This window comes from Capra hircus, chromosome 18, assembly GCF_001704415.2.
Source record: "Capra hircus breed San Clemente chromosome 18, ASM170441v1, whole genome shotgun sequence".
NCBI classification, from domain to species: domain Eukaryota; kingdom Metazoa; phylum Chordata; class Mammalia; order Artiodactyla; family Bovidae; genus Capra; species Capra hircus.
The window spans coordinates 26,523,809-26,548,572 of NC_030825.1; the positions used below are offsets into that span (position 1 = coordinate 26,523,809).

Sequence of the window (24,764 nt, forward strand, 5' to 3'; positions counted from 1 at the left end):
GGAGAGTAAGGAATCTTTTATGGCTGAACCTGTGGTCTCTATTTGTTTCCCAGGCAGTGAACGGCTTTGCTGAGTGAGAAGGTCACCAGATGCTGACTTGGGAGCTGGCTTGGTTCTGTCCTTTTTACCTCTATGACCTTGACTATTCTGGGTCCACATTGCCTCTCCTAAGAATCAGAAGGGTCAGACAAAAAGGCAGAAGCCCTAAACAGAGACTATTAAGACCACAGGGGCTTTTCTGTTCATTTTATGGATGGGGAAGACTGGGGCCAGGCACAGAGCCCAAGTTGAAGATGAGATCTCAGGCAGCTGGCAGTCCTGGGGCTTCTGCCCAGAGATCATCCAGTGAGCTTTCTGGAACTTCATTTACTCACCCCCCATCTCCACAGTCTGTGCTATGGCCACCTGTCACCTACACTAATTATTATTCAGTATTTTTTTCACTTAATTTTATAAAGAAACTATAACCCACTGTACAGGAAAAGTTATAGAGTTAGGATAGAGAGTAACTAAAAATAAATACATCAGGCAGCACAGTGGTAGTTAAGGTATACCTGGAGCCTGCTGTCTCTGGAGCTCTTAGGTTCCTGCCTTCTCTTTGTTAATAGGGAGCGTTAGCAAGTGTGACACACTGGCACCAGACAGACTTCCTCCTGGGTACAGTTTGTAGAATTCAAAGACCACTGCAAGACCAGTACCCTCCCCACTGTGACTGATGCTGTGTCTGGGGTGTGCCCAGAGTCTGCTTGTTGCCAGCAGACCCCACACTCCCAGAAGCACTGACCTAGATGACCTGCTTAGCTCCTACAAGGTCGGCTGTGCTGATGGGGGATGAGCAGGGTCACAGGAGTTCACATGCAGGTACAGCAGAGAAGGGCAGGCTTGTCTCAGAGTCCACAAGCCAGAAGGCATCTTCCCCAGCAGCTGTGGACCTCACTCTGCCAGGGGCACAGCTGTCAATTACTGAGCTGCTACCACATGGCCGGCATGGTCTCTGAGAGGTGTGGGAACTCCCATTCTGCAGATGAAGAAACTGAGGCACAGCCAGTTGAGACAGTGGCCCAGAGTCCCACAGTGTAGCCACTATCAGAGCCAGGCCTGGAGTCTGGAGCTCTCAGATTCTCCTGAGCTGGGAAAGGCAGAGGAAGAGAGCAAGCAGTCTGTGCTTCCAGCTGTGATAGAGAGGCCTGAAGGGCCCTAGCGTGGAGGGAGGCGCCTGCGATCTGGCAGCAGCTCTGGGAGAAGCGCCGCCTTCCTTCCGGGGGTCAGAGGGGTTGGGGAGGGTGGGAAAGGAGGGAGGGGAAGGGCAGCCAGGGGCCCAGGGCTGTGCTGAGTGCCTGCTGACCCCCTCCCACAGCAATACTTCATCCTCCTCATCATCACGGACGGTGTCATCAGTGACATGGAGGAGACGCGGCACGCCGTGGTGCAGGCTTCCAAGCTGCCCATGTCCATCATCATCGTGGGCGTTGGCAACGCCGACTTCGCAGCCATGGAGTTCCTGGACGGGGACAGCCGCATGCTGCGATCCCACACGGGAGAGGAGGCAGCCCGCGATATTGTGCAGTTCGTGCCCTTTCGAGAATTCCGCAACGTGAGTGTGGGCGCGGACTGGGGAGGGGGCAGTTACAGGACGCCAACCAGCATAGGTAATAATCAGGCTGAAGGCATTGGGATTGCCTGCCCAGTCCTAGGCTCCTCTACCCTCAGTTCCATTGACTACATACTTCCTGAGGGTTTACTACGTGCCCAGGGCCAGGTCAGGCCCTGTCCCCAGATGAGGCTACATGACAGTCACTGAGCACTTGCTTCAGCAACTCAGGGGAGCTGTGCCCAGTCCAGACTGGGGCTTCAGGATAGGGGTTCCGGGAGGACCTGCCTTCTAACCCTGAACCAAGTCAGAATTATCCACGTGGGGCAAAGCATCCCAGGAGAAAGAGATGAGAGCAGAGGCCCTGAGGTGCGAGGGGCTTTCCTGGGATTCATAGCTCACCAGCCTCCTCACTTCATGTGGAAAACAAGGCCCACCTTACAATGGCCTCCTCTCCCTGAGGGCTTCTCTAAGGGGGAACTGGAGGCCTTCTATGCTTCTAGAGTTGACTCCAGTCTTTCTGCAGGGGACCCAGGTCTGCTTACAGGGAGGCTGGCATTAACTTCTTGGGCACTGCCCTTGCAGCAGGGCCCACAAGCAGCCCCAGAGGGAGCTCTCAGATACCACCCTGTACTGCCAGCCTGGAGCCTACCTCTCATTTGATGAGAGGCAGACTGTGTTCCTCTCCTCCTGGCCTCAACCAAAAGGACTTTGGGGTGCTGTGGCTCAGGTCCTGGGAGCTAGTCCCAGGAAGAATTGGGCACTCCAGTCTGGAAGCACTGGTACTCACCTCTCTGCCCAGTACCCTGTGGGTTTGCCTGAGCTGGTTCAGTTCTTTCCTCTGGAATGTGAGCTTCCTGAGGACAAGTGCTGAGCACTGCCCATCCAGGCACCGCATGGACACTGACCAAGCTCCTGGTGTGCCCGGCCTGTGTCTGGGTGATGAGCAGCGAATCAGACAGTCACAGCCCCTTGATCCCAGCCAAGGAGGAGATCAGGAAATGTTTGCAAGATGAGTAAGTAGGCTGTGCAGCCCGCTTCCACCATCTCTTTCCCCCAAAAGCTTCCAACAGACAAATTCATCCTGAAATGTTACTCCCGGGCACGTCGAGTGCTCAGGTTAAGAGTCACACTTAGTGTCAAGGCAAAGGAAAGCGCTGCTGAGGGTGGGATTTCAGGCTTGGGCTGGACTGAGGGATGCTAGTTTTAGACAGCTCTGGTCTTCTGGTCCAGCTTTTCCTCCAGGGACACCTTCTTTACCAGCTGCCTGGGTATGGTGCGCCTCCCCACTTCACCCAGTAATCCTCTCTCCTCACTCTCCACCCTACCCTGCAGGCGGCAAAAGAGACCTTGGCCAAAGCTGTGTTGGCAGAACTGCCCCAACAAGTTGTTCAGTATTTCAAGCATAAAAACCTGCCCCCCACCAACTCGGAGCCCGCCTGAGTGCCAGCCCTCACCCAGCAGCAGCATGCCGGCTGGGCCTCCTGCCCTCCCCAGGAACATGCACGCTCACCCTGCTTCCTTGTGGGTGGCCCTTTTTTTTTTTTTTTTTTTAATGATCCACATTTTTATTTTTTACAACCGGACTTCCACCCCCAACTTCCTCCAGCCCAGCTGGGCTTCCTTTGTTGGAGTTGACTGATGATGCTTCCAGGCCAAACTGGCTTCCTCTCCTCCTCTCCCCACCCTCTCCACTCTTAAGTATTGAATGTACTTTGTATAATTTTAGTGGAATTATTATTAGAGAATAAAATTTTTACAATCATAATTGGCTTTTTCCAAGTAACTAGCTGCAGACTCAAAGGAACGTGTCCCCGGTGCCTCTGTGGTAGCCTGCACCTAATTCTCGCTGTTTTTTATACTGTGACCATGTTCTATTTGTTATACTCAGGGTAATAAAGGAGTTTTGGATGTCCCTGTGTCAGCTCCTTCCTCAGCTGGGACCTGACAGGCTCACTGATCTGGGAAAGGAAACATGAGAACGCCTTTCCCCACCGCAAGCCTGTGAAGTCAGCACCATCACCTCCACTTGGGGACATGCATTCCACACAAACAGAATACAGCTGTTAAACTGGCATACAGCCTGGCACACCGTGTGCGCTCAATAAACATCTGCAGCAGGATGGAATGCATGAGCCCTCACCAGTGATCGCAGGCCTTCGGGGCCCCGGCAGAGCCCATGCTGTCCCAGCCAACACACATGGTGCCCTGCTCTTCTCCCTCTTGGTCCACACCCTGGCCTATGTCTCCCCAAACCTGCTCACCACCACAAGACTGCAGTGGCTGCCACCTATCTGCTTCTCCTGGAGGTCCTCCAGGCACTAGGGTACACCCTGCGGTTTACAGCACGTGAAAGCCTCTCTGGCTTCAGGATGCTAACTAAACAGGGTTGCTTTTGTCCCAGCGACAGCAGCCGTTGGTTTCTCTCGCATGCCCCACCCTGGGCTCAGGCCCAACCTCATGAAACTAGCCAGGTGACGCATCTCTGAAACCCCAGAAGTCCAGTTCCCTCCTCAACATAACATCTTTCTCTCCTCTCCACCTCCTCCTTGGAGGTCCAGTCAGCCCCTACGCCACAGGCCTGAGTGCAATCAACAACAGACATTCATATTAAGCACTAGGCTTCCAGCTCCCCACTAAGCATATTACAGGCATAATCTTGATGAACCCTTCCACTAGCCCCTGCCTATGACCATTTCAGAGATGAGGAAACAAGCAGAGACTAATCGAATCTATGAGAGGCAGAGCCAGAACGCAGCTCCAGGTCTGGCCATCTCCAGAGCCTGCACTTGTTCAACTGCACTGTCTTCCTGAGACTCTACAAAGCTGTCTTCTGCTCAAGCTGCTAATGAATTTGCCCTTCCTCTCCAATGAACTGGGCAGTCAGTCATCTAAACCTACTCTCCCAGGTCAGCGATTCTTAGCAGTGGCCCGCTAGACCGGGATGGTGCACCAGGCATGTTGCTACCTCCAGGTTCCTGGTAAGTTCAGGAGCCGGTGTCCATCTGGTGGGAGTAAGCGAGGGACATGTATATCCTAGGCTTCTGATGCCTCTGCTGATTCCATGGCCACCAAGTCAGTTGAAACATTCTCGAGGGACATCTTCACCTCTCCTGAGAGGGCCGCAGGACTGCAGGGAGCTTCAGTGACCTTTGGGAAGTCACAGCCCACCAGCCAAGAATCCCAGGACTGGCACCTCTGGTTCATACCCAGCCCTTGCTCAGGCCGGCTGCAAGACTGCATGGTGGTTGAAATAACACCCCACGACTGCTGACTTTACCCTCCTGTTTGGTAGCTGAAGTGAGTCTAGCTGGATGTCACATCCAGGGAAGTTTGTACCCAGTTCAGCCTGGGAGAATCTTTCAAGTTCAGATTGACCAGAGGCTTCTCTAGTGGAACAGCCTTCTCCTCCCAGCCCCACATCCTCTCCTTAGTCCCCAGGGGATGCGTATATTGGGGAGACACCTTCTGATGCAGACCTCTCCCATACACCGCCCCTTGCGAATAATTTACCAGACTGGTGAAGCTATGGAGACTGACATCTGCTGGACGGGTTAAGGCAGAGTCCCTGCCTTGCATCACGCCCATCATAAATGCTCCAGCTCCTGTGGACCACCTACCTCAGTGTGTTGCCGGCAACCCCCACTTCACAGCTGCACAAGGGAACAGATCTATAGTCATGTCTTTCTTCCCTCTTCTCTGCCCGATGTTGGATGGATCAGTCAAGCAAGCCCTCTACTCCCAGTTGGTTTGAGTTCACTGGGGAAAGGAATGTACTAAACTCCTGACCAGGTAAATCACCACTTAAAAAACAAACCAGATAAGTCAGTCCTGGGGATGTAATATACAGCATGTTGACTATAGTTAATAATACCAGCTTGTATATTTGAAACTTGCTAAGACAGTAGACCTCAAATGCTGTCATCACAAGAAAAAGATGGTTTGGTAACTGTGGTGATAGGTCACTTCACAATATACACAATATTGAATAATTATGTTGTACACCTGAAACTAATGTTATATGTCAACTGTATTTCACTAAGAACAAACCACATCTTGGTGCTATTTGGCTCTTGCACGTGGATAGCAGGATGAAAAGTGAACTCAGAAATCTGACTAAAAGACTCCTTCACTCGAGTCACTGAGGTCTGGGCACGAGCATTTGTTTTAAAGTTTCATTGAAACCACAGAAACCCAGACTTACAGGCTCAAATTAAGATTCTGGTTCTGACATCTGCCTGTGTGACCTTGGGCGAGTCACTGAATCACTGTGAGCTTTAGCTTCCTCTATAAAATGTAGAGAAGAGCTGCTTCACGGGACTTTTTTTTCAGGATGGAAGACACTATAATCTGCAAACATCCCAAACACCCCTGGCCCGTCCACAGCGGGCCCTCAGTAAATGCTGACCGATGAACAAATCAACGTAAGGGATATGGATGTGCATGACCATGCCTAAAACTGAAGGAGACGCCCAGCCAATGACCTGAAGCTCAGAGCGGATGTTGTCTCTTGGTCATGCTGTCCATTGCTATGCGGAGCTCTGATGGTGGGCCCCATTCTGCCTGTTCGTGCTGTGACACGCCTCTCCCTAAACCCTTGCTCCAGCAGGTAAGGGAGCAAAATATCAGCCCCTGCCAGCATCACTAAGGCAAGAATGCGAGACTGAATTCTTGGTTCAACGCTATGGAAGTATTGCCAAGATCTAGCCTCCCACTGAGTAGAACTCGCATTCCATACTGTTACGCCTAAGTGGGCTGGGCACGCCAAGAAATCAAGAAACATCCAAATCCAAGTGATTTTGTACGCTGCCACCAGGCTTTTCCTTTTTGTTTTCCTGGAGGGGCTTAAAGACGACAGCTGAGCCATATACCCACGGCTAGGACACCCGAGCCAAGGAACTGGGTGTGCCTGAGCAATTAACATTTAACTGAGAGGAAAGCACACAGGAGAAGCAGGCGGTTGGAGCTCTGATGGCCAGATCTGACCCATCATCACATCAGTGTTCAAGCTACAACTGAGGAATGCCAGCAGGACAGATAAACCTGCCATAAATCACTACTCACAGAAACTCTGGACACTCTACCCAGATGGGGGAGGCCGAGGATAACTACTACCATTAGGATGGCTACCATTTACTGAGCACCAGGTACCACACCAAGTATCTAATCCAGATCATCTTTCACCCTCACTTGTGAAGCTAGTATCCTTATTCCTATCTACCAAGGAGGAAACTGAGGCTCGGAGAGGTTAAGGACTTCGCCTAAGTGACTCAGCTAGTAAAAATGTCTGGCTCCAAGCACAAAGCCACTGTGATATATCCACAGAAGGCAAAACCAGGTTGGGATTCCTGGGAGGTAGCCAGAAGGGAATAACCCACAAGGTGAAGACTGAAAGAAATGAGGATGCAAGGGACTAGCCTAAGCCACTCCTCATTAGGGGGTTGACTTTCAGTCTAGAATGCTCCTGAAAAAGTCTAGAATGCCCTCCCAACTCTGGGTTTGAGAAGTCAGCCTTCTCTCCTCCTGGGCACAGGGCTGGCAACAGCATTCCTCATAGACAAGCCTTCTCCCTCACATGGTTCAAAGTTGTAAGAAGACTACCACTCAGGACAATGCAACAGGTTTTAAGAAGCCACCCCAAACCCCAGTTTTATTCCTTATTATCTGGTTATAAAATCCTAATTATCTACCAAGGCAGGAGAGCTGCATTTTGTGATTTAGGCAGTGTTTCCTTCTATCTTTGGTTTTCCTGTTCTTTGGGTTTGAAACACACAGTCTACACTAGATGTTTTTCCAGGGGAGCTTCCTCCACTAGGCAAACCAGATCCTGCTTTGCTACTGGTAGTTTCTACAGAACTCACGTCTCAGTTCCAGGGCTCTCCACTAACAGGTATGGGGAAAGATGATTACCGGTCATCTTCAACTGCTCTTGTGATATAAAGAGCAGAAATCGCAGTCTGAAGAGTCTCAACCTCCTTGACACAATCTAGCTGTTACAATGGATGGGGAGGGAGTTGGAAGCACAGGCTCCAGTACAGGAAAAGCAAGATCTTGTTCTCTGACAGGTGGATTAGCTATCAAAGTAATGGAGGCTTTTAATCCATGCAACCCTTTTTCAGCTTCTCCCAACATCAACAGAGGCCATGAGGCATAGTAATGGCCTCTGAAAAGTCAAACCACATGAAGATCGTGACTTTGGCTCCTCTGTCTGCCTCCTGAGATGATCCGAGGTTGCCCTGGGTACGGGCTGTAATAACAGGAGCACAATCACAGGAACAATGAAGCACAGGCAGAAGGTGCCTCCAGTTTTACCTCAGTCTTGTTTGTTAGGATGGAGCTGATGCGCCTGTACTGACAGTCAGGAACAATTAGCACAGAGTAGCTCTGAAAAGGAAAAAGAATTCACAAGGCATCGGTTATGGGTGAAGGGAAGTCGCCATCTGCCAGCGGGCACCAGTGTGTCAGTGCTTTGGGAGGGAAAAGGGGTGGGCTGGAAGAGATCCAGGGGCCTCTCTGCCCACGATAAAACAGAGTAGCTTCTCTGCCTGCCAGCATCACAGTGTCAACACATTCTGTGTGTCTCTCTGTCTCACACCCAAGGAAGTAGAAACAACTGACGTACAAACCCAAGGGAAGAAAGAACTCCATGGGCTCATTCCTCTGAAGCAGGGAAGCCTCCAGATTGCTGCTGTTAAAAGCTGACGGTCACCTCTGTCCTCAGTGCCTCCATACCTTGTCTCCTCCTGTCCTTCCTTCCCTCCCAAAGGGAGAGCCCCTGCCCCACTTTAGGAGAGGGGTGGAACAGCACCTCCAGGTCTCGGCTGCTCTGAATGGGAAGAGCAGAGCAGGAAGGGCAGCAGACCAAAGCAGAGGAAAGGACGAGGGCAGCACCTTTAGGTTAGAAACAGCTTCCACAGTTGAAGACACAACTATAAATGTATCCAACAGAGAGGGTGGTGTCCCACTGACTGGCAATATTAGAATCAGGAGCTGCCAGAAATAAGTCATCTTGTCCACACACTATCAGTACTTCTGATTTCTGGCTACAACAAAATAAGGCCTATGTTTGTTTCTCTAAGATTTAGAATCTTAAGTGGGATTAGATGGAGGGAGAAGGAATAGCCAAAGGTATGAAAAAACTTATCAATGAACAATAAATGTTAAGTGACACCCCCTGTGGACGTAATTTAGAATCTTTACTTAGTCACACAACATCAAGAATCAGCTAGTTCCAGGGCCTTGCGCACTGTTCCATTACTAGGGCTCTCCTCTCCCCACCCCTGCCTGCCACACACTCCACAATGCAATATAATCACTTAGAATGTTTAAATGATATCTATTCAATAAACTGTCCCTGCTTCTTAATGATGTTGGAAAAGAAAAAAAAAAAGAAAAAACAAGAAGGCAACAGAATCCAAACTCTTTGTAAGCTGCATGGTACCTATCTTCCCAGGGTGTTTTTGGTGAAATTCTGGCTGGGCCGAAATCTGCATCAGTGCGGACAGAACTTGCAGGACTGGTCTGGGCATCTGGACCGGAGTAGAAAGAGAAACCAAACACAAGTCTGGCCACAAGTGGATTCTGGCACATTCTTAGATGCAGTTAAAAATGTCACGGTGCGCATAAGGAGCAGGCAAAGGAGTTTTCTGTGGGAAGTAATGCCTGTAGGCAGAATAAACTGTCCAGTCTACTCATGGGGAGGAGCACCCTGCGGTGAAAACAGAGGAGCTAGGGGGCCTCGAGGAAGGTGTTGGTTCGGAAGATGGAGGAGACAATCTTGCCCGTGGCGTTGATGGTGCCTTCGCTGTCCGAGCTGGACTCAGAGTCGCTGCTCCCAGAGTAGGCGCCCAGGCCTGGGAGGATGCCGATACAGACAGCCGCGGACGGGCAGTGGATGGAGGGACTGCTCAGGGAGGTGCTTCCCAGAGACACACAGGACGGGGCTTCTGCAAAAAAGCAGGGGGGGATTGTTACTTCAGCACCCTTTTCCAAAGTTGATAGCCTGCTTTCCATGCGTTGAGGACTTCACATTTGGAAGCCTCAAAACAACACTATGCAGCCAACACTACCGTCACACTCATCTCAAAGTTGCGCACCTCATTTGCAATTGAGAAAACTAAAGCCACAGCAGAGAACATTTTAAGACCATGTAGGATGTCACCAAGTAGTTGAGGCTCTTCTCGCCCAAGGAAACCCACTGTCATGGCTTCACCTCCATGACAGAAAGCCTCAACCTAGGTTAGAGGAAAAGTTAAGGACTCTCCTCCACACCACCCCCCCCTTCTTCTTCCCTGTTTCAGCCTCATTTAATCACTGAAACAACCTGGTATGTAGGGATCCCCCATTTTGCTGATGACGGAGGTCCAAAGACCCGCCTAAAGATAAAGGCCACTTAGGGTAGAAAACATTACACTAAGCCTGAATCAAAAGATAATGTTCTAAAATGTTCCCAGAGCTCACTACACAGTACGGCTGGAGTTCAACTCATTGTCTCAGGCTGACAAGCATATTACCTTCTAGGGTTTTGCCTTAACAAGCCCCTGCTGCTGCTGTTGCTGCGTCGCTTCAGTCGTGTCCGACTCTGTGCGACCCCATAGACGGCAGTCCACCAGGCTCCCCCATCCCTGGGATTCTCCAGGCAAGAACACTGGAGTGGGCTGCCATTTCCTTCTCCAATGCATGAAAGTGAAAAGTAAAAGTGAAGTCGCTCAGTTGTGTCCGACTCCTAGCGACCCAACAAGCCCCTAACACCTCATATAAATGCGAAAAGGATACACTGATCCAAGTAGATGAAATGAGGAGTAAGTAAAAAAGTACCACTGAGAAGCAGACAGAGATCTCAATCAGCCAGTACACACAGTTCACTTGCTCATACAGGAATTACCAATAAGGAAAAAGGGAGCTGCTAAAGATCAGCAATGTGAAAACATGGAGATGCAAAAAGCGACATGAGAGATGACAATGACTGCAGAAGAGGTGGTAACAAGGTTACAAAAAAGCAGGCAAATATTTACAATTAGTATCACAAAAGCCAACTTCTTTATGATATAAAAATTATTCCAAAACCAACAACCAATCAACAACTACATACAAAAGCAGAGAGAAGACACAGTTCACCAAAAAAGAAACAAATGACTTTAAAGCATAAACAATATGTAAGGAGGAATAGGCATTCATATATGTTGCTGAGGGAATGTAGGACAATGTGGCCATGTTCTTCACACTTAAATGATATTCAAGCAACACTGTTGATAAGAAAAACCAAAAGGTGCATTAATAGAGGACCAATGTAAGGGACTAGTATCCAGCCATTAAGAGTGGAGCATCTCTGTGTGTACTGGTATTCAATGATCTCTAAGATAAAATAACTTTTCATTCCACACTCTTTTGTCCCTTTTCAATTTGTTATTATGTGCATCAGTTCAGTTCAGTCGCTCAGTCGTGTCCGACTCTTTGCGACCCCATGAATCACAGCACACCAGGCCTCCCTGTCCATCACCAACTTCCGGAGTTCACTCAGACGCATATGACTACCTAATTCACACAATTTTTAAGAAAGCCAAATGCAAAAATTTAAAGAGTATCGTAGGGTACTTAATTAGGAAGGACAGCCCCTCTAGCTCCATAACTCCTGTATTATAGCCAGGAAGGCTACAGAAGACTGATAGTCCTAATGTCTCTCTTCTCCTTATCCACATTCTCTTCAGACTGGAAGTCTCCAGAAAGTAAGGGCCCTTTTCTCTATCCCATCCCCTGGGCACAGAGCAGGACAACATTCATAAAGTGTGAGAATGCAGGAAAATGCATTACAGAGTTTCACTGCAAATGGCTAGATTCTGGAGGTGGGAGTGAGGAGAATGTGAAAATTTAGGACATAATATCAAACTATATCTCATTCATTACCTGAGCATTCATTGTATTACTATGCTCACACATACAATGACGCTTTCAGCATTTTGTGAGAAACTTTTGTTTATAAAAAAAACCCCTGATATCATAAGGGCATGAACCAGTTACTTAGAAAAGTAATTTGTGTGGGAGAAGGCAATGGCACCCCACTCCAGTACTCTTGCCTGGAAAATCCCATGGACGGAGGAGCCTGGTAGGCTGCAGTCCATGGGGTCGCTAAGAGTCGGACACAACTGAGTGACTTCACTTTCACTTTTCACTTTCATGCACTGGAGAAGGAAATGGCAACCCACTCCAGTGTTCTTGCCTGGAGAATCCCAGGGACAGGGGAGCCTGACAGGCTGCTGTCTATGGGGTCGCACAGAGTCGGACACGACTGAAGTGACTTAGCAGCATTCAGTGTGATGTGTCATTTTATTAAGTATTTCAAGGGTGAATTGAATTTTAGAAAAGAAGGGTCAAGTTCACAGCACCTGTGGAGGACTAGAGCTGACCTAAAGGAAAGATGGAAGCCAGCCACAGAAATGTAACCAAAGGAATCGGGACCATGATGGCATTAGCAAAGTTTAAGTGAAAGAACCAAATCTCCCAATTATCTAGGAAGTTTCAAGAAATAAAAGAGATGGCAGCTCTAACAAATTTCATTCCAAAAGCAGTTAAATGCCCACAGAGAACAAGATGGTGCCCTCTGATCTCACCCATTTGGTGAAGTTTCCTGCCAACTTCTGTATTTGCAGGACCACATTATCATACTAAACTGACGCTGAAAATTACTAATGGAGAACATTCCTGGGATTCAGACAGATGCGTGACATGAGAGTAGATGGGGCCAACTTGTACATTCACTGGGTCTGCTCAGAGCTTAAGCCAGTGCCTCCAGTGGGGAAGCCTGAATCTCCATAAGGACCACAGAGCTATCTTCTGGGGGACTCAAGGGACAAAGCTTTCTATTGACCAAGGTCAAGACCCTAAAGCTTCAGGGGACAGTCTTCTCACCGGGCCTTAGCTCCTAGCAAGAGGATATTTCTTGTCCAGTTTCTAAAATAAGAATGAAAGGGTAGGAAGAAGAATAGCAAAGAAAAGATGGCTCTTAAATACAATTTGTCTGCCTTTATAGAGTTTAAAGAAGCCCACAAGTTTTCCTTTCCACTGACTGATGGAGATAGTTCCTATCAGTGTATAAGCACCAGATATAGGGCTCCCTGGTAACTAGTTGTAATACATTTTAGATTTCTATTGACACTTTACACACAGTATATATACTTACCCTATTTAAGCAGCCACAGTTTAGCAAGTTTCTTATGTATTAAAAAGATCCCAGTTAAAATGAACTCTTACATCACTGATGGGAATATAAACTGGAATAACTTAGCAAGGGCAATTCAACAATATTATCTAAACTAAGAATTGATGCTTTTGAACTGTGGTGTTGGGAGAAGACTCTTGAGAGTCCCTTGGACTCCAAGGAGATCCAACCAGTCCATTCTAAAGGAGATCAGTCCTAGGTGTTCTTTGGAAGGAATGAGCTGAAGCTGAAACTCCAACACGTTGGCCACCTCATGCAAAGAGTTGACTCATTGGAAAAGACTCTGATGCTGGGAGGGACTGGGGGCAGGAGAAGAGGGCGACAGAGGATGAGATGGCTGGATGGCATCACTGACTTGATGGACATGAGTCTGAGTGAATTCTGGGAGTTGGTGATGGACAGGGAGGCCTGGTGTGCTGCGATCCATGGGGTCACAAAGAGTCGGACACGACTGAGCGACTGAACTGAACTGAACAAATGTATATCTGACTCAATAATTTTATGTAAAAAATGATGGATGCACAGGGTTATTTAATGAAACATCATACTAGAAAATGAATAAAAACAATCTAAATGTTAATCAATAAAAAAAACTAATACACTGTGGTACTATGGATTACATAGCCTTAAACAGGAATAAAGAAGCTCTTTATGCATAAGTATGCTATGACTCCCAAGGTAACTAAGCAACAAACAGAAGCATATGTTAATTAAGATAATGATGATGATAGGAAATGCGAAACAACGTATGAAGTAATCTTACCAAAAAATCAACTTGAATTGATCAAGCTCTAGATCTAATTACCATTTTACACAAAACACAGGGTATAAAGGAATACCATGGGGATGCAATTAGCAAAACTAGAGGGTAAAAAACTCTATAAGACAGAGACCCAGTTTATTTGCAAGTAAAATATAAAGGAAACAAAAATAAAGAAAAAGGAAGAACCCACAGGTTAAATGAAACTTAAAAGACATATTAGTCTACTGTTAAGATGCTGTAAGATGGCAATACTCCCAAACTGATCTACAGATGTGAACAATCCCTATCAAAATCCCAGCTGCCTTTTCCATAGAAACTGACTAGTTGATCCCAAAATTCAAACAGAAATGTAAAGGACCTCAAGTAGCCAAAATGATCTTGAAAAAGAACAAACGTGTGGGACTAACACTTTCCAGTTTCAAAACTTCCAAGACCAGAATGATCAAAACTGCGTATGGGGCTTCCCTGACGGTCCAGTGGTTAGGACTCTGGGCCCTCACAAGCCGTGGAGCACAAACAAACAACAAGTCAAAAATGTGTGGTGACAGCCTAAGAACAGCTATATAAATCAACGGAAGAGAAAAGACAGTCCAGAAACAAACCCATACATGTTGTTCAACTGATTTTCAACAAGCGTCACAACAATTCAGTGGAGGAAAGAAGTCCTTTCAGCAAACTTGAGTCAAAAAACTAACACAAAATGGGTCAAAGATCAAAATTTAAGAGCTAAAACTATAAAACTCTTCAAAAAAATTAAGTGTAAATCTTCATGACCATGAATTAGGCAATAGTTTCTTAGATATGACTCTTAAAAGTACAAGCAACCGAAGAAAAATAAATTGATGGCATCAAAATTTAAAACTTTTGTGCTCCAAAGAACATTATCACGTGTTCTTTCTATATGACCCACAGAGAGACAATATTTGTAAATCACCTCTCTGACAAATAAGTCTAGCATCTAGAACATATAAAGAACTCTTATAACTCAGCAATAAAAAGAAAAATAACCCAATTCTAAAGTAGGCTCAGGATATGAGTATATATTTCTCCAAAGAAGATAAACCAAAGGTCATTAAGTACACAATGCCAACATCATTAGTCATTAGGGAAACTCCAATCAGAACTACAATAAACGATCACTTCATACCCATAGGATGGGTATAAGAAAGACAGTAACAAGTGTTCTATTTTTTTTTCTTCTTTTTTTGTGTGCCACATGACATGTGAGATCTTAGTTCCCTGACCAGGAATGGAACCCATGCCCCCTGTGTAGAAATGCAAAGTCTTAACCACCAGACCACCAGAGAAGTTTCTGTAATGAGTATTGATAAGGATGTGAAGAAACTGGACCCTCACATATACTGCTGGTGGTATATAAAAATGGTGCAGCGACTGTGGAGAACAGTTTGGCAGCTCCTGAAAAGTTAAGCATAGATTTACTGTATGACCCAGCCAATTCCACAACTAGGTCTACTCCCAACAGAATTGAAAATAGCTGTTTACACAACTTGGGCATGAACGTTCATAACAGCATGGGTCCTAAAAGCCCAAATGTGGAAACAACCCAAATGTTCATCAATTGATGAGTGGACAAAAATGTATCATACAGTGGGATATTCAGCTGTAAAAAGTACTGATACATGCCACAGCATGAACTATGAAAACATGTTAAGTGAAAAGTCAGACACAAAAGGTCATAGGTTGCATGATTCCACTTACATAAAATTTTCCAGAAAAGGTAAATCCAGAGAGACAGAAAGTAGACTGATGATTGCTAGGGCTCGGGAGAGGGAAGAATGGGGAATAACTGCTAATGGGCATGGGTGGGGCTTCATTTTTGGCATGACAAAATGTTCTGGGATTAGACAGTGGTGATAAATACACACTATTAAAACCCACTAAACTGTCTCCTTTAAAAGGGTGAATTTTATGGTATGTGAATTATATCTGAATCATTTTTTTAAGCCATGTAAACCAAATACAATGTCTAATCTTTCCTTGGATACTGATTTTTAAAAAACCAATTGTCAGATCAGAATTCAAATGGCAGAGTAGCAGGACATGGAACTCACCTCTTCCCACAAATGTATCAAGAATACATCTATAAATGGAACAATCTCACGGAACACCTACTGAACACTGATAGAAAATCTCAAACACCTGAAAAGACAAGACAGATTTCTAGGTAACCAGTTAGTACAAAAGGAAAACGAAAAGAAGTGGAACAGGTCCTGCACCCCTGGGAGGAAGCTGAAGGAGAACAGAAGTTCTGGCGCCTTGGGGAAGTCCCCTCACCAGCAAGGAGGTCACCTGGGACGAAAAAGAGGCTCAGATGAAAGCACAACAATGAGTTAGTGGCAGGCAGGAGAGAGACTTACAGAGATGGTCTGTGCCACCATCCTGTATGCTCCAGCCTAAGACACATGTCTGCTGGTATGGATGGGAGCTGGGTATTGGAATGCAGGCTCCAGAGGACAGACCCAGGGAGAGGACTGCTGTTGACTGTGCAGAGACAGCTTGAAGGGGGTAAAGTGTAGGGCACAAAAACCAGGAGTGTAAAGGGAAGAATCCTAGGCCACCAGCGAAGCTAAGCACCATTGTTAATCAGCATGTGAAAGAGAGGGGTGGGGTTGCCACTGCAGCCTCTTTCCTCACTTGCGGCTCCTGCCTCCTCTCCTCCAGGAGAGGGCCCGCCCAGGTAGGCTCCAGCGAGCTGGCCACTGCCTCAGCAGCCCTGGGAGTAGATGCTAGTGGGGTGCCCAACAGAGGTGTGGCTTAAATCACAGCTGAGCCCCCAGGGATCATGGGACTTAGAAAGCAGAGCTGAAATCTTTCCCCACAACTGCACAAACCACAGATTTACACCTCTACGGCTGGCTTTGTGAATTCAGTGTCTGTGGAACATCTGAATGGACAACTGCTGCTCCTGAGACCAGGAAGGGCTAGGGTCTGAGCTGCCTGCACAGCTCCCACAGAGGGTCCAGATGTGCAACTACTGAAGTCCTGGGACCTGACTTCAGTGGATCTGCACTGGAGGCTTTGTGAAAACAAAGCCTGAGAGGCACCAGGGCCAACTGCCAGGATACTCACAGTTGAGGTGGGGCAGAAGGTGGTGCCAACGACAGTACACTTTGTGAGCCCACAACAGGTGAAGAGTGACACAGCAGAGCACACACAGGTGATCAGCTCTAACAGAAAATACTCAGTGACTCCTCTCCCAGTGGGAATACTCTAATCCCATGTACCTCACACCACAGATCAGAAATGCAGCTCAGGGGGCTTTCCCTGATCTGCCTTGCAATACCAAGGACAGGGGTTCGATCTCTGGTTTGGGAAGATCCCACATATCACAGGGCAACTAAGCCCCCGTGCCATATCTACTGAGCCTGCGAGCTGCAACAACTGATGCTCATGCGTCTTAGAGCTGGTGCTCCACAACAAGAGAAGCCACTGCAATGAGCAGCTCGTGTATCACAACTAGAGAGTAGCCCCATCTCACCACAACTAGAGAAAGCCCATTCACAGCAACAAAGACCCAACATAGCCAAAAAGAAGATAAATAAATAGATTTTTAAAAAGAAATGCAGCTCAGAAATAGAGCTGGGGGCTTCTACTCCAACAACTAGGGAGCAGATCCTGCCCCAGACAGGGCAGTGACAACCAGAGAGCAAAAGGGAGGCCACGCTCAATATCCAGTGCCGGCTCCAGTCACCACAATATCAATCACACCTCCTCTCAAGGGGACAATGCCAGCATACACTAAGGAAAGAGGTGGCAGGCATCCAATACTAAAAACAGCCCTCACATCAAAAAAAATTAAACCCACACAGGCTACAAAGGGTTGTTCCCACATAAAAATAGGCCTCCAAGACTACAGTAGATAATTGCTTCTCCTAAACTCATAGAGCAAGAGAAATGTAAGTAAAATAAGGAAGCAGAGGAATCACTCCCAATTAAAGATCAAGAGAATTCCCCTTAAAAGAGCAAACAATGAAACAGACCTCTTCAGTCTGACAGACACCAAGTTCAAAAAGGAGATAATGAAAATAGTGAAGGAATTAAGAATATCAACAGAAATATAGATTACTACAAAAAGGAATTAGAAAAGACAAGGAGGAGCCAAGAAAAATTAGAGAATTCATTTGATGAGATAAAAGCTGAACTAAAGGCTAAGAAAAGCAGAATGAATAATGCAGAAAAATGAATGTGATCTAGAAGAAAAAATAATGGAAATCACTCAATTAGAACTGCAAATTTAAAAAAAAGAGGAGGCAATTTAAGAGACCTATGGAATAATATAAAGCATAATAGGGATCCCATAAGGAGAAGAAAAAGAAAGGGAGATTGAAAATGTACTTGAAGAAATTATGGCTGAAAACTTAAACCGAAAGAAAAAAAAAAGATATCCAGATACAGGAAACACAGAAGGTCCCAAACAAGATAAACCCTAACAGACCTACATCAAAATGTATTATAATAAAAATAGCATAAGCTAAAGATAAAAAGAGGATTCTAAAGGGAGCAAAAGAAAAATAAAATTAATTACAAGGGAACACCTATAAGGCTATCAGCTAATTTCTCTACAGAAACAATGCAGGCCAGAAGGGAATGGCAAGATATATTTGAACTCCAGAAAAGGAAATATCTGCAACCTAGGATATTCAACCCAGCAAGATTATCATTCAGAACAGAGGGAGAGAGGAAGAATTTCTCAGATAAGCAAAAAGTAAAAGAATACAGCAATACTAAACCTGTCTTAAAAAAAGAAATATTGAAAGGTCAGCTCTAAATAGAAAAGTACTAAGAATCTATAGGGAGGAGAAAATCACAACAGGAAATAAATCACTTAAGTAAGACATTACACAGATTTTAAAATAATTAAAACTTTCTCTGCCATGATAACCACAATAAACAGCAAAAGGATGACCATGAAGATGCAAACGAGGACATCAAAATCATAAAATGTGGGAGAGGAAAGTAAGAAAACATGGATTTTTAAAAATATATACAATGTGTTTGAGTCTACATGGCCACCAGTCGAAAGCAAGCAGATAAAGAAGGGGTTAACATACTTGAAAAACAGGGCAACCACAAATCAAAAACCTACAACAGATTCACCAAATCCAAAAAGAAGAGAACATAAGCATAATGGACAAAAGGAAAAACAAAAAAAAGGAAGAGAAATAAAATCAACAGGAAAACAAAGTTTAAAATGGCAATGAATACATATCTATCAATAATTAAATGTCAATGAATAAATGCTCTATCAAAAGACACAGAGTGGCAGACTGGATTAAAAAAAAAAACGAAAGCCTACAACACGCTGCCTACAAGAGACCCACCTTAGGACAAAGGACACCCACAGATTAAAAATGAAGAAACGGAAAAAGTTATTTCATGCAAATGGGAACTACAAGAAAGCAAGGGTAGCAATACTTAGACAAAATAGATTTTAAAACAAAGGCTATAAACAAAGATAAAGAAGGACACTATATAATGATAAACAGATCAATATAAGGAGAGGATATTACACTTGTCAACATGTATGCACCCAATACAGGAGCACCCAAATACATAAATAACATAAAAAGGGAGAAAATGATAGGAATACAGTAATAGTAGGAGACTTTTAACACCCCACTCAACATCAATGGACACATCTTTGAGACAGAAAAAGGCAACAGAGATCCTAAATGATACAACAGAACATTTAGACTTAATTGATATCTTCAGAACATTACATCCCCCCAAAGCAGAATACACATTCTTTTCAAGTCCACATAGAACATTCTCTAGGATTAAACACAAAAAAGCTTAAACAAATTTAAGAGTATAGAAATTACTTCAAGCATCTTTTCTGACCACAAGGGTATATAAAACTAAAAACCAACCACAGAAAAAGAAACAAGAAAAAAAATTACAGGAAGGCTAAATACCATGACTAAAAAACCAATGGATCAGCAAAGAAATCTAGGAAGAAATTAAAGAAATATCTTGAGGCAAATGAGAATGAAAACACAACCACACAAAATCCATGGGATGCAGAAAAAGCAGCTCTTAGAAAGTTCATAGCAATACAGGCCTTCAAGACAAGATAAACCAAACAGCCTAACCCACCACCTAAAAGAATGCGAGAGAGAACAAACAAAACTTAAGTCAGCAGAAGGAAGAAGAGAATAAAGATTAGAGAGGGAATAAATAAAAGAGATTTAAAAATAGGAAAAAAATCAATAAAACCAAGAGCTGGTTCTTTGAAAGGGTAAACAAAATTGACAAACCTCTGGGCAGGCTCAATAAGACGAAAAGAGAGAAGACCCAAATAAATAAGAAATAAAAGAGGAGAAATCACAACAGATACCACAAAAATACAAAAAACCATAAGAGAATACTATGAACAATTATATGCCAACAAATTTGACAACCTCAAAGAAATGGACCACTTTCTAGAAACATACAGTCCACCAAAACTGAACCAAGAAGAAACAGATAACTTGAACAGACCAATCACTAGAAACCGAATCTGTAATAATAAAGACTCTCTACAAACAAAAGTCCAGAACCATATGACTTCACTGGGGAATTCTACAAACATACAAAGAAAAACTTACACCTATCCTTCTCAAACTCTTCCAAAAGACTGAGGAGGAAGGAACACTACCAAAGACATCTATGAAGCCATCATCCTGATACCAAAACCAAAGACACTACCAAGAACGGAAGTTGTAGGCCAGTAACTTTGATGAATATAGACACAAAAATTCTCAAACTAGCAAACAGAATCCAAAAACACATAAAAAAGGTCATACACCACGACTCAAGTTGAATTCATTCCAGGGTCACGACAATGGTTCAGTGTATTGAAATCAACGTGATACACCACACCAACAAAAGAAAGGACAAAACCAACATGATCATCTCAACAGATGCAGAAAAAGTATTTGATAAAAATCAACATCCATTCATGATAAAAACCCTTGCAAAAGTGAGTATAGAAAGAACATATCGCAACATAATAAAATGCTTTTATGACAAAACCACAACCAATATAATATTCAATGGTAAAAGCTGAAAACCTTTCTGCTAAAAATCTGGAACAAGACAAGGATACCCACTCTCACCACTTCTCTTCAACACAGTATTGAAAGTCTTAGCCACAGCAAATGGGAAACTAAGATCCCACAAGTCACGTGGCATAGCCAAAATAAAGAATAAGAAAATAAAACTTTAAAAAGAAAAGAAAATTGGCAGTTAAAAATTGAAAGTACATGATGGGGTTCATCATACTATTATCTCAATATCTAAATATGTTTTAAGTTAGCTATAATAACACTTTTTAAAAAAAGAGCATATTTGTAATTGCCTATACGTGAAAGTTGGACTGTGAAGAAAGCTGAGTGCCAAAGAATTGATGTTTTTGAACTGTGGTGTTGGAGAAGACTCTTGAGAGTCCCTTGGACTGCAAGGAGATCCAACCAGTCCATTTCAAAGGAGATCAGTCCTAGGTGTTCTCTGGAAGGACTGATGCCAAAGCTGAAACTCCAATACTTTGGCCACCTCATGCGAAGAGCTGACTCATTGGAAAAGACTCTGATGCTTGGAGGGATTGGGGGCAGGAGAGAAGGGGACAACAGAGGATGAGATGGCTGGATGGCATCACTGACTCGATGGACGTGAGTGAACTCCGGGAGTTGGTGATGGACAGGGAGGCCTGGCGTGCTGCAATTCATGGGGTCGCAAAGAGTCGGACCAGACTGAGTGACTGAACTGACACACACATAGAATAATCTGGCTATACACATATATCCAGATATACATGCAAAAAATGTATTTCCTCTGGGAAGGAGAATTGGATGGAAGAGGACATATAGGGAGAAGGAAAGTTCTTCACTGAAGATCCTTTTCACAAGTAAATTCTAGAACAAAAAGGTATCAGCAACAGCCCACTTTTATTGGACTTCAGTATATATGTATTTTTAAATATCCATTAATTTTTGAAAGAAAAAAAATATTTTAAAATATCATACAGAGTGAAGTAAGCCAGAAAGAAAAACACCAATACAGTATACTAACATATAAATATGGAATTTAGAAAGATGGTAATGATAACCCTATATGCGAGACAGCAAAAGAGACACAGATGTAAAGAACAGACTTTTGGACTCTGTGGGAGAGGGAGAGGGTGGGACGATTTGGGAGAATAGCAATGAAACATGTATACTATCATGTAAGAAACGAATCGCTAGTCTAGGTTCGATACAGGATACAGGATGCTTGGGGCTGGTGCACCGCGATGACCCAGAGAGATGAAATGGGGAGCGTGATGGGAGGGGGGTTCAGGGTTGGGAACTCATGTACACCTGTGGTGGATTCATGTATGGCAAAACCAATACAGTATTGTAAAAAAATAAAAAATAAAAGAGAAATAAACGTAAGCCCTGTTTCAATGACGACCCTTTGAGTTCAGTTCAGAGCCTCAATTCCACAGGAAGTCAGAAGAACTGCAAACACTCTTGAATTTCTTATCCCTGATTCAGTCCTGAGTAACACTCACTCTCACTTATAACTTGGTGCCACTTAATACAGTACCAGATTTGATCACATGAAAGAAACCACCAAAGAAAGTATACTCTTCAGAAACTATTTAGCCTCTTGGTCCAACCCAATCCAACCAACAGAAGGAGCCACGTATTCCACCTCTCACTGGTAGCCAGCCAGGTAAAAAGAAGAAACTTGACATTTAAGGGAGAAAGAGAAAAACCCTTTGTGAATAGAGGTTCATATCACCAGGGCTTTGGTTTTGTTAGCACTCCTGAGAGAACACAACTGTCATTTATCAGTTCCATGGTTTCACATATTACTTTGTTGGGCAGCTGATATAATCCTAGGTTTAAATCCCGCATGGTTTAAAATGGCTTGGTAAGTTTGGGCAGGTTTGCTCGTGGATACACGCGTTCCTCCGCAGATATAATGCATTCCAGCCTTTTACCATGGTTCGTGTGTATGATGGGTAAAGAATGATATGAAAGCTGCCACCCACCTTGATTCTTGTCATCTGGGTCAGGGTCCGATTTCAGTCTTTTCACACTGTTTCCACTCTCTGAACTATAACAAACAAACAAAAAAAATACGTGATTTGAGATAGGTCAAATCTTAGGGATCAAAGCTTTGGGAATCAGGAGCTCCAAAAACCATTTTATATGGGTTTTAGGTAGCCTCAAGGAGCTGAGATGATCTGAAAAGTCTTCATGTCAGCTTCTTAACCTCCTTCCAATTATATTATTTTTTTCCAATTATATTTTTTAAATTTATTTTTTAATTCAAGGACAATTGCTTTAGAGAACAATTAAATTATTGTTATAAAGAATTTAAACCTCTGACCAATTCAAGGGGTGAAGTATTACATCCTCAAGTATCACTTAAAAGTCAGATTCTTTATTGTCATCATTCATCTTGGTTAGAACCACAGATCGATTTCAAGAATATCTGGACATGTTTATAAATGACAAAAATGTAGTTATTAAAGACTAAAGGAAGTATCTTTAGTGACATGCTAGAGAGTCTGAACGTCACCCAAAATACCTTCACTAAAAGATTATCTAAAGAATGTACTTCTCTCACCATGCAGCTCAGAAAATGCACAATGTTCTCCAGGTCCACCATTACTACTAATATATGTAATGTTTGTAAATTTGTACCTATTAAACAATTTTGGACAGTGAGAAAAAAAAAAAAGAATGCAATTCAAAGAGGAAGAAAATGGTCCTAGAAGGAAGGCCTTAATCCCAAAAGGAAGAGATGGTGAACAAAGACACTGGCCAATACAAATCTAAATAAACATTTATATTTAGATGTCTATATAAAAACCATCTAATTTGTGGCATTAAACATGACCATACTAAAGTCCTGGACAGCGTGTAAGGAAGCAAGGAGGTTATTGTGGCTAAAAGTTCTAGGATCTATGGATACTTCTGTGGGCAAGTAAGACAGCTATTTACCCTCTGGTTTGCTAAGTATTCCTGGTAAATTGCCAACTTAAGGCACAAAAGAACAGAAACAGAATACATAAACCCAAACTAATAGAAAGAAAAAAAGAATTAAAAATTTTACAATTATAATCAAAAATTTTAATAAAAGAATATAAGGAAAAGAGTTTTCAAGTAAAAAGACAAATAACATTAGATAGTAGAAACTGCAGAGTTCCTTGGTGGTCTAGTGGCTAGGATTCCAGGCTTTCACTGCCATGGTCCATATTTAATCCCTGGTCTGGGAACTGAGATCCTGCAAGTCACGTGGGATGACCAAAAAATTAATTTTAGAAAAGATAGCAGAAACTATACAAAAAAATCCTAGTAAGTCCAAGCCTACCTTTAAAGAGAGTTTAACAGATGATTTCAAGTCAGCTATTTATGATTAACTAAAAACTTAACAGAAGCAAAACAAACAACTTATGACCTAGAAAGATTTACAGTAAAGGAATGGAAAAAGAGTCAGCATAGCTAATACTAACCCAAAGAAGGCTGGAGCACCTATATTAAGAAAACAGACTTTAAAACCAAAAGTACAAGGGATAAGAAGGTTAGTTTATAATGAAACAAAGTTTAAATCACTACAAAGAAATAACAATCCCAAACATCTATGCTTCTAATTAAAGAGCTTAAAAATATATTCAATAGAATCTGAAGAAAAATCAAATCATTACAATAATGGGAGATTTCAAAATACTCCCCTCAAGTACTAATAAAACAAGCAGACAAATACTAAAGACACAAAAGATTTGACAATACAATCCACAAGTTTGTTTTGTTGTACCTACATACGACCCAGAACAATCACATAACACAAATTCTCCTTAACTTGGAACATACACAAAAATTAATCTCGGGAAAAGGTCACAAAGCAAATCTAAGTAGTTTCAAAAGAATTAGTACATATAAACCACAATGCAATTAAGGCAGAAATTGGCTGGATGCCATTACCGACTCGATGGACAAGAGTTTCGGTAAACTCCAGGAGTTGGTGGTGGACAGGGAGGCCTGGTGTGCCGCAATTCATGGAGTCGCAAATGGACACGACTGAGCGACTGAACTGAACTGAAAGACTCATTGGAAAAGACCCTGATGCCAGGGAAGATTGAGGGCAGGAGGAGAAGGGGACAACAGAGGATGAGATGGTTGGATGGCATCATCAACTCGATG

The 24,764-nt window shown here is 43.8% G+C and overlaps 2 protein-coding genes across 6 annotated transcripts in view; one reads left to right on the forward strand and one right to left on the reverse strand.

Moving 5' to 3' along the window:
• CPNE2 (copine 2) overlaps window positions 1–3,505 on the forward strand; it is a 52,710-nt gene extending 49,205 nt beyond the window's left edge. Inside the window, exons 15-16 of the mRNA XM_018062033.1 lie at window positions 1,358–1,594; window positions 2,927–3,505. Of these exons, the coding sequence (XP_017917522.1) occupies window positions 1,358–1,594; window positions 2,927–3,034 (345 nt within the window). The 3' untranslated portion in view covers window positions 3,035–3,505. The remainder of the gene's footprint in view (window positions 1–1,357; window positions 1,595–2,926) is intronic.
• The window catches only part of FAM192A (family with sequence similarity 192 member A), a 38,159-nt gene continuing 22,163 nt past the window's right edge, over window positions 8,769–24,764 (reverse strand). For all 5 annotated transcript variants that reach the window (XM_005692012.3, XM_018062036.1, XM_018062034.1 and 2 more), the window contains 2 exons: window positions 22,607–22,671; window positions 8,769–9,537 (listed from right to left, as the gene is read on the reverse strand). In XM_005692012.3, coding sequence (XP_005692069.2) covers window positions 9,320–9,537; window positions 22,607–22,671 — 283 coding nt within the window. In that variant the 3' untranslated portion in view covers window positions 8,769–9,319. The remainder of the gene's footprint in view (window positions 9,538–22,606; window positions 22,672–24,764) is intronic.